This window comes from Amblyomma maculatum, chromosome 1 (assembly GCF_055883805.1).
Source record: "Amblyomma maculatum isolate TAMU_Amacu chromosome 1, ASM5588380v1, whole genome shotgun sequence".
NCBI classification, from domain to species: Eukaryota; Metazoa; Arthropoda; class Arachnida; order Ixodida; family Ixodidae; genus Amblyomma; species Amblyomma maculatum.
The window spans coordinates 235,965,700-235,975,806 of NC_139344.1; the positions used below are offsets into that span (position 1 = coordinate 235,965,700).

The 10,107-nt window shown below is 43.4% G+C and overlaps 1 protein-coding gene and 1 pseudogene across 1 annotated transcript; one reads left to right on the top strand and one right to left on the bottom strand.

Annotated features, from left to right (window-relative positions):
• Positions 1 to 1,493: 1,493 nt before the first annotated feature.
• Positions 1,494 to 8,447, bottom strand: mRpS17 (mitochondrial ribosomal protein S17). The gene is made up of 3 exons (XM_084590617.1): positions 8,216 to 8,447; positions 8,063 to 8,140; positions 1,494 to 5,216 (listed from the first exon to the last, which is right to left on the bottom strand). The coding sequence occupies exons 1-3, from the start codon at positions 8,327 to 8,329 to the stop codon at positions 5,004 to 5,006; spliced, it is 405 nt and encodes a 134-aa protein (XP_084446743.1). The 5' UTR covers positions 8,330 to 8,447; the 3' UTR covers positions 1,494 to 5,003.
• Positions 8,448 to 9,078: 631 nt separating this feature from the next.
• LOC146205946 (U2 spliceosomal RNA) lies at positions 9,079 to 9,225 on the top strand (annotated as a pseudogene).
• The last annotated feature ends 882 nt before the right edge of the window (positions 9,226 to 10,107 follow it).

Here is a 10,107-nt window from a genome sequence, read left to right on the forward strand (position 1 = left end):
GCACCCATTGCCATCCCCTCTCTGTCCTCTGAAGGGGCTTCAAAATACTTTCTCATTGTTCGACCCATTTGCACACCTCACTGAACACCACCATGAGCAGAATCCTTGAAAAGCAGTTTAGGCTATTCACAGGACTATAAGCACAACGTAGCCTGTGCATACAAATAACAAGAATTGTTCTGAACTGCCTTGTATGTCTTTTATATGCCGCAGCTAACTGCTTAAGCCGGGTGGCAGGATAATATGCTTTAAAACTTTGTAGACCCTACAGCCCTTTATGTTGACTGAAAGTCATTACATGTCTTGCGGAATAAGCCAGTTATTATCAGCTCCTTTAATTTAGAGCAGATTACAAATGCTGTTATACATGCATGCACCTAAATATTTCTGTTCAGGAGCACACAGGATGAATTGCAATTCTGCTGCGTGCTTCTTCTTTGCGTCTGCATACAAGTTCTGCCCTGAAGTCCCAATGCACAGTATTCTTGACTTTAAATCTGAAGGCATAAATGAGTGATTGGGAAGACTTCGGCCATATACTAATGCTCGGTGCTCAAATTCAGAAGGTTCTTGTGTGACAGACTCGACATGTCGCTGACAGCCTCCTTGGCAGTCCTTGTAGCACACAAGGTTCTGTTTTCATTTTAGGATTGTTCATGCGCGCATTTATCGAGCTTGCTGCTGCTTCAAATGGCTAGATGAAAATTCGTTTCTTCTGAAAAGGGAGTTTGGGAAGGGGAGAAAGACAGCCCTGCAACCTTCAGCTCAGATATTCTTGTTCCTGATCCACTTGTAATATAGAGGAATGGCCTCCTGGAAAAATGACTTCCTATGAGAGATGATACCAACTGCCTTGACATGTCAAATCTAAAGTGGCTCTGAGAGTTGAAAAGATAAAGATTTGTATTGATGCTTCCATCAAAGCCACCCCATGCAGCTACCAATTCATGCATTACATCTTTTTAGGAATGCTGCTTCACTGAAACTAGCAAGAGCCACATTTAGCTTCGCATCCTTCAGCTGGCTTTGCAACCACTTACGACTATTTCAAGTGCTCTTCTCATAGCAGTGAGGAGAGAATCTGAAAGTTCTAGATACTGTTTGCTTCTATGGCAGAAAAATAAATAAATAAATAAAAGCATTAGCTCATATTTGAATAGGGGGTGAAAGGGAAGCTGCTATCAACAGACTAGCTTTCTCCCACCCCTACTTTGAGCATGTGCTGTCAATAATGCTGCCTTCATTTCTCACTGGCTTCTCTAAAAGTGATGTTAGATATATATGAACCAGTGGTAATGACAAAATTCTTCGCTCATGATACTTTCTACAAATGAGGCTCGGGGAGGCTGCTGTCATTTATTTTGTTACATTTTAAGTTGACATTTAGCAAGCCTCGCTCCGTAGACTCATGTTCCCACATAGCAGCATTGCACAGTGGTTGAAATGCAGGCACTGGTGAAAGGGGGATGAAGGGATCGTCAAAGGAACTATGCAAATAGTTTTATACTACCCGATTTATTTCAGAATTGGTTGGAATGACAAATTTGCTACAGTATATGCATTTAGGTGCAATTTTCTTTGTGATCGGAGTGCCTTCCTTTATAGAGGACGTTTATTACACTTGCGACTCTCTAAATGCAGCTGGTAGTGCCATAAAAATTCCGCCTGGTGAGTTGTGGATGGCAATCCTTACAATCTGTCTGTCTGGGTTAACTTGATCATGCTAGCTTAGCTGATGGTATAGGTTGAGCTAGCATGCTCAAGCTGTCTTGCTCAAAATGGCAATGTCCAGCTAATAATTAACAGAAGTACTGATTCTTTTAGAGTTTAGAAACAAAGAACACAAGCATGCCTGTAGTAGTTCATAAGGGGTGTTAAAATTTACATTTTGCCTTTTGGTAGTAATTCTGTTAAAGGGCCACTGTCCAGGGTATAACGTTTTAAGTAAAGGAGCCATGCACTTCTATCAGGTACCGGAGATAGTCTGTGCAAAATGCTACAGCGATTCGCGCGCCGCAAAGCAACAAAAAATACAAATCAAAGCTCTCTCAGCTTCCCCTTTGGGAAACCAGCGTCCCCTGGCCCGTCGAGCCGCAAGGCTGACGTCGGACTAGAAAACGACGTCCATTGGTCCGTCTCGCTGACTGACTGGTGAAGGATGGGCGTACACCACTGTGTCCACCGCTCCCTGCTGCACGCTTTTCCCTCGCCACGGCCGATCTGAATGCAATGAATGCAGCGGCGCACGCTCCCTCGCCGCTTCATTTTCGCGCACGCAGAGTGCCACGCCCCACTCCCAACAAACGCGGAGGAGGAAGGCGATTTTGGCTTGTGGAGGCTAGATGAGTGAAAAACCTTTGCGAGCGAACGGGAGGAGAGAAACATGACAGAATCGGGTGATTGTGGTGGCTGTAACTGTGTTATTAGTTACTCTTTTCAAAAACATTTTTTCGGCCTTGCGCTCTGGAGGAGAAGCCTCACAAAGGTAGCCTCACAGTCACGGGGGAAGAAAATATTTTCGACCGGAGGGTGGACAGTGGCCCTTTAAGCCAACCAGTGGCAGTATAAGTCCTTCACTATTTATTCAATGTGGCAACGCTTGGTCCGGACACAAATCGGGAGACCAACACTGTGCTACAGGAGCTGCAGTTTCATGCTGTTTAGGCTTGCCCAGCTTGCAGCCTAGGCCTCATGCCATCATACCTCTGGCTACTTCTCAAGATGAAACATCTGCAGGGTATACACAGAGGCCTTCCTGAAAGACGTGCATCTCTGCTGGTGAGGACTACGGTAGCATTTGGTATAAGTTTTAACATGCTGGCAGCTACTGTAGTGCAGTTTTAACTTTACAGCAATAGCAAGTATTCTGAAACACTGCAGAAAGCCATACACCTTCAGCTGGAAACTAGACAACTTTCACTGTATCCCTAGTGGCACAGGTAGAGGCAATTTATTTTATTTTTGGGTAGCCTCACCATAATATATGTATCATAATGAGTCCCTCATTTCCCCTTCAATTTCCTATTTTAATGAGTTGCACAAGTTCATTATTCATGCAAGTGCTTGGCCTGTGCAGTTTATTTTATTGGAAACAAAAGTCTTTCCAGAAGTACATTTACTCCCAAACTTCGTAAGCTCAGGATTAATGTGTGAACCAGTTTCTAGGCATAAACTAAATTGTGTGGTGTGCTTTCAGTCCTCTTTTATACTGAGTGAATAAGAATACAGATGATTAATGGTTAGGAACAACCCACACCCACAACAAAGTAGATGAGACAGGCCATTGCCTTACTGCTTGCTTGCACTGTTCCTATACAAAGATATGCACCACCTGGCCTATCGAAACATTCAGACATATAATAGATCATTTGTTAAACATGTGCGAGCATCAGTGTGCATGAAGCACTATGTGGTATTTGCCTACGACCGCTAAACCTATAACTGATTTTTTTCTCTCGCCCGAGTCAGCTTCAACAGCCAAGCAATGATTATGGTGTCAAAACTCCATATAGATCACGTGAGGCATGAAGAAAACTCCGATGTAATTGCTACCACCTGCCACTTCATAATTCCAGCTCTTGAAAGATGCTAGTTTTAGTGTTGTAGCGGATCAAAACAATGTAAGAGCAATAATATCGTGCTTTCTTCATACCTGATGTGACCTATACTCAGTGGCGGCTTTTTGTGGCTATGCAGCCAACTTTAGGGCTGGAGCTTTGGTTTAGAACAGGAATACCTGGCCTCGCCTATGATTTCAGTTTCAGTTCTGTCTCGACATTTAACAGCAGCCGAATACACAGAGATGTTTTTCTATGCAACTGAAGGCCTATGTAAACATAAATTCGTGACTAATCAAAAGTCCACAGGACATATGTTATCAAAAAAAGTGCAACGGCAAAAATGCGCCGAAACAGGTGAGAAGATTGCTGCCTGCCTGTGCTTTATGATACTACCGACAGCCGTTGCAGACTGACATGCACACGGCTTGATATACTCATGTTGCACTGGCTAGTACTGTAGTATAATCATCTAATAATGTTAAAGGGCCATTGTCCACCCCCCCGTCGAAAATATTTTCTTCCCCGGTGACTGTGAGGCTTCGCCCCAGAACGCAAGGGAGAAAAAGTTTTTGAAAAAAGTAATAACGCAGTTATTAGCCACCGCAATTAAACAATTTTGCATTTCCCTCTACTTCCATTCTCTCTCGGAGGTTTTTCACTCTCCTGCCCGGTCGTCTAGCCTCTGCAAGCCAAATTCCCCTTCCTCCTCTGCGTTTGGCGGGAAATGGAGCGCGGTACTCCGTCTACGCGAAAACGAAACGAGCGAGGGAGCATGTGCCGCTGCATTCAATCCGGCCATGGCGAGGGAAAAGTGCAGTAAAAGGAGGACACAATTAGTGGTGTACGCCCATCCTTCGCCCATCAGTCAGCGAGACGGACCAACGGATGTCACTGCGATTCGGACGTCAGCCTCGTGACTCGACAGGCCAGCATAGAGAACGGGGAAGCTGGTTTCCGGAAAAAGAGGATGAGAGAGCTTTGATCTGCATTTTTGCTGCTTTGCGGCACGCGTATCACTGTAGCATTTTGCACAGACTCTCTCCGGTACCTGATCGAAGCATTGGGCTCTTTTGCTTAAAAGGTCATACCCTGGACAGTGGCCCTTTAATGAATTCATGATGGTGTAATATTCAAGAGCAAGATCCGCGAAATTTCTTGACTATATTCTCTTTGTAAGCTGATGCGTTTTGGCTCTAACTTTCACCGCATAGCCACAGAAAGTTGTCCCCGAGTATATATGGAACTGTGACAACATGGCCATGATGAACAAGCTGCCTGCAGGACTACACCTCCGCTTGGCTATGATTCCATAATTACTAGATAAAAAAGGACGGCTTTAAGAAGTAGCTCAAGGTATAAAGGAAAAAAAGCCAACATGTGGAAACAAACTGGCTTTATTCTAGTTGCCTAAAATGCTTACGAATAATCTTCTAGTGCCATTTGCTACTTATCCGATAATTGTTTCATTTCGGCAGCATCAGGAAATGCCTTATAAGGTGGAGTCAATCCAAAGACTTCACTATGTTGGTCAATGTCTTTCACAAAATCTGTGAAAATGCACTTCTGGCCTGTTATAGGATCAATGATGTTGCCATTCTTGAAGACAATCTTTTCCACTTTGTGAGCAATCTTCAGACTGAGACGTTCTGGAAGTTCCTGCAAAGTTGACAGTGAAAAGCAGAATGATGACGCAGTTATGAAGATATTAAAGTCTAGCAGCTCGCAAGTCTGAATGGGAAGTGATGTGTGTGAAGATTCTGAAAAAGCTGAATGAACAACGTACTGCATCCATTCATCAGGCATGCAGCCATGTCTTGCTGGCAGGCAATTACCTGGGTTGCATTTGTTTTATCGTCGTAAGAAAATTATGTCTACGTGTTAAGATTTGCTGCTAACGAAGCCAGCAGCAAGCTTAGCAGACGACACACTAGTTGGGTTATTTTGCATGTACCAAGCAAACATACACTTGCATATTGCACCTCTCAAGTCACTTCTGCACAAGGACAGCACTAGTTATTTTTATGATGTACAAAGCATGCTCAGTGCTCTTGAAATATAGTAGAATTACTAGCTAAGTTATAAGGAAGAAGGAAAGATGTGCACAGGCTTGCCAATAAATTATGAAAGATTATGGAATATGCATAGGTAAATGTAAGGAAAAAAAAATATATGCAAAGACTCATTCACCACCTATGATAACGCTGTCATAATTATGTGACACACACGAATGGAACCTCGCTATGAATAAGTGATGTGGACGGCTGGCTCATACAATTTTTGCTTCTTTTGCTAGTGATATATGCTTCCATGAACTGTCAAGCAAATTTGTCCTTGAGGTGATACAAAATGCTAGTTTACACAAAAGGCAGTTGGTGACTGCCACGGCATTCCTTGCAATGTACAACAACATGTTAATATGCACTGATAGCATGTCAGAGTGCTCCCTAAAATCAGTGTTAAAGGAACTATGAGGATGCAATAAAGTTGGCCCGTCTTGATAGGATACTGCATTCTGGTCACAAAAAGACCACTCTAACAGTAAAGGGGCTTTTTGAAGCGAGAAAACAAAAAACAAATAAAACTGCCATCATCATCAGCTTATTTTGTAACTGTGAACACGCACCAACACAGATTTTTAGCATGGATCCAAAAGTTACGCTTCACCATTGTTCAATTTAAAATGGCCGCAACTTGTTCTTTTTAGTACAGATGTCACGACTTTAAATTGGCTGACAGGACGATTTTCAATCTTTTTTTTTTTTTTTCTCGGCAATAAATGTGTTATTCGTTGCTGAACAAACACAACACAGCCAGAAAGAGCCACGAAATCAATTTTCACTGAGAACTATAACTAGACGGGGTTATCCTTAGCCTCCTGTCTGCGCCACATTAACTTTACTGAAAAAAAAAAAAAAAAAAAAAGAACCTCATGCAACCATGCACATGCAAGGCACATACCATGCACATACCATGCACATACCATGCAAGTAGCTCGGTAATGCAAGGAAATACAGCTTGGTGCCAAATAAAGCCACCGCTGTAACTGAACGCAAGCAGGCCAACTTTGAAAGAGTGGAAAGCACAACATCAAGTCCAAAACATACTGTGTTTTTCAGCATATGCAATAATATATAAGTACAGCATTAGTACAGCATATCTCCTGCCATTGTGGGAGTTTGCATGTGGAAGCTCAGTCACACCACTCTTGATGGTTTTGCCAACTTCTCACATATGTAGATAACCACCTGCAGCCATTATGTTCACTTGTGCACAGCACACTCCACTACTTATGAAAGCAAGACTTAACAAGGGTAACATGAAGGTGTGTGACTGAATATACCACCTTCCAGCAAAGCTTTTTAAAGATCCTAAGTTGAGAAGGTCCATATATATAAACCTGCTCAAAATATAATCAGATATCAGATACCCTGCTTTTGCATCAAAACTTGGGTGCCTCCTGTAATCAGTCTCTGGGGACCAGAGGAGGGGGATACAGCTGATGACATCTGCAACTGGTAACTCAGTCACAAGCAGTTCATATTCCAGTTGTATGAGATGCAACAACCTGCAGACTACAGAACCTTGAGCCAAGCAGCATGCCAAGTTTTGACGCATGGGCAGCACTGTAGCAGGCGATATACTAATTAGAACTGCACTGTACTTCATGTGTAATTGCCGAACTCAACTTGTGCAGTTAAATGTAAGTTATAAACAAACAAGTAGAAATGTGCACAAGAAAAGCACAGAAGTGGGAAAGCTTTTGCTGGTCAACGTCTACATGGCTGGACTGCTTCACAGCAATTTATGAGCTCATGCTATTGCAGCTCTCTAAAGTAGTAAACTCCTGACTAACGACATAATTTTTAAATTTGCGTCCGCTTTCTTCACACATAAGTGAACAAGAAGCGGTGACAGCACGTTTCAGTTTGCAACGCCATGCGCTAAACACAAATATTGATAGCTTCTGCGTAGAGATGGCAGGTAGCAAAAAGTTGCTCTCCGGTAGTTCTACGTATTGAGGAACGACTTGATTTTTCTTTCTTTTTTCTTTTTCCCCCTCTGAAGGCTCCGGATGAGCTTTTATCGCTAGCAGTTTACGTGCACCACAACTTATTCGTACAAGACAGCATCCAGCAGCGTAACCGCACACCACAGCTGATGATTAAATGTCTCAAAACATGTTTTCGGGAAGTATGAATACAGAACTTGGTCGTCTACACTCCTTAAAGGCTGGCAATGCTGCACCGTACATCGGTTACAAAATCATGGTGGAAGCTTCAGACACGGCGTCATATGTAACCGAAACTCAAATACCATATAACAGGCTACAAAATGGTACACTTTGCTAGGCTAGCTGATGACGCATTTTTCTCTCTTGAAAGCAAAACAGCGCTACTTTTCCAAACACGCCTGTCCTTTTGTGTGTGTGTTTGAAAAAGATAACACTGGTTTACAATCAAGAAAAAACTAGAACATGACACATGCCGGATCAAGATTCTCACTCTGACAAGGACCCAGTCACCGGGTTCGCACTCCTCCTTGGCGTCCAGTGCTTCGTACTCCGTCCTTTCCTTATAATGCTGCAAAACGAGACCAATAACGTACATTAACACAAAAAAAAATCCGAATATGACCTTAGCGCGACGCATGCTTACCGCCATCAGAAACTTGTCTAGCGTGAATCGAGTGACAACCACCCGAACAGTTTTTTTCATTGCTGATGTGACGCATTTTCCTAAAAATAGTGCAGGTGATGCTGCTGCTGCCATATTAAAACCAAGAATCAAGTTGTATCAGAACAGCTACACGCCCGTACGAAAAATGAACTTCACATGGAAGCTATGGAAGCTGCCATTTTTGGATTAGGATTTGAATGGATATGTGGCCATGCCACTATGCGACTTCAATTGGCTTACAAAAGTTATCCACCGGTGTGCTAGCCTATTACATACATGACCCTACAGACTCGTGTTCAATAAGATTTTTCGCATTGATGTAAGTCGTAGCTTTGTTGTTTACATGGTTGCTTCCACAGCACCAACCATGCTGCGCCGCATTAATGGCAGCTAAATCGCCATCGAGTGGCCGTCGAGGCGGGAATCCGGAGTTGGAATCGGCGTTATGTGCAACTGTACAAATTGCTTCGAATTTTTGGTGTTTTCGCATTTGCAGAAGAGCACGAAGCTCGAGGGAGAGCGTGCGCTCACCCTCGAGACCGGCTCACGGCCCGTGATGGCAGAAGCAGGTTGCGCGTCAGCGCTAACAGAGGACAGCACTTCATTTGTTGTTTTCGCAAAAAAAGAATCAGACCTTATGAAAAAGATAAATAGAATTCTTCTCATTTATGAATAGCATTCAAATAAACAGTTTGTGCGCACGTAAGCGTAATACTCATTGGCGTTTTGGCGTTGTTAGTTGACAATGAATGTCTTTATAAAATTGAACTTTCTACCCACTATAACTTGCGTTCTATTTGGGTACGTTCTACATGGGGTTTGATGCTCTTCGGCTACTTGTTATCGCTTCTCGGCCTTTTGACTAAGATTAACAGTAGTATCTGTTTTTATCAGATATGGTCCTCAATGGATCTATTGTAAATCGGCGTTACTTATGAGCTTGTTCCGGTACCTGCCATTGCACTACTGTCAGGCACAGTCCACCTTAAACAATGAAAAGGAAGAAATTGCCACCTTCACTATCGCACGGGTAACTGAGGTCGCTTTCCAGCAGGGCGGTGTGGACACTGTCGTTGGGGCCTTCGGAGTCAAGCCAGTCAAGCAACACAACGAAGTGATGAAACATGCTACTTCTGAACTTTTCGAAACACGTAGCCATGAATGAAGGGCTCGCAGCTCGAGTAGCAGACTGAACACGCCACGGTCGCTCTCGAGGGAGACCGGCCGTGCACACACACAACAAATACACTCGCCCCACAGCAGAAATAAAGTTTACAGACGAGATTTCCCCAACATTGAAAAACAACCTGTTCTTATCAGCTTAATATCCGATACGGAGCGTGTCGGGTTGTCCTGCTCCTGGCATATACTGCCGTCAGGTTCAGCCTATCCCTAAGAATAAAACAAAAATAATTTACCGAAGGCGTGTTCACGGTGGTGCCTCCCGCTTTCATACTGTGGGACAAGTCGAGGATGTCGTTACAATGCGCGAAGTGAACACTCGAGGGATGTGTTGCCATACAGAAGAGCGCCACTCTGGCAGGAGTAATTTTGTAGTTGAGTGATTCATTCATCAATAACGCAGAGCGTCGCCGCTGCTGGAGTAATTTTGTAGTTTACTGATTCATTAAGGCATAGAGTAATTCATTTTTCGGTAATTGATTGCCGTTACTCGCCGCTGCTGGGGTAATTTTGTAGTTGGCTGATTCATTCAGTCAATAACACATAGAGTAATTCATTTTTCGGTAATTGATTGCCGTTACTATTAATTAGTTCCGCGCAGAAAAAGGCGACAGGGGCGAAGCATATACGACGATGTTGAAATTGTTGGACAGTACGAAGGTGCTCATGCTTGCGATAGGCATTGTACC

What these genes read in the sequence shown, in the direction of transcription:
- mRpS17 (XM_084590617.1), bottom strand. Translation starts at nt 8,329, where the DNA reads ATGGCAGCAGCAGCATCACCTGCACTATTTTTAGGAAAATGCGTCACA. An exon ending in TAGACAAGTTTCTGATGGCG is followed by an intron (nt 8,141 to 8,215) that starts GTAAGCATGCGT and finishes CTCGTTTTGCAG; the next exon opens with CATTATAAGGAAAGGACGGA. An exon ending in GTGACTGGGTCCTTGTCAGA is followed by an intron (nt 5,217 to 8,062) that starts GTGAGAATCTTG and finishes TCAACTTTGCAG; the next exon opens with GAACTTCCAGAACGTCTCAG.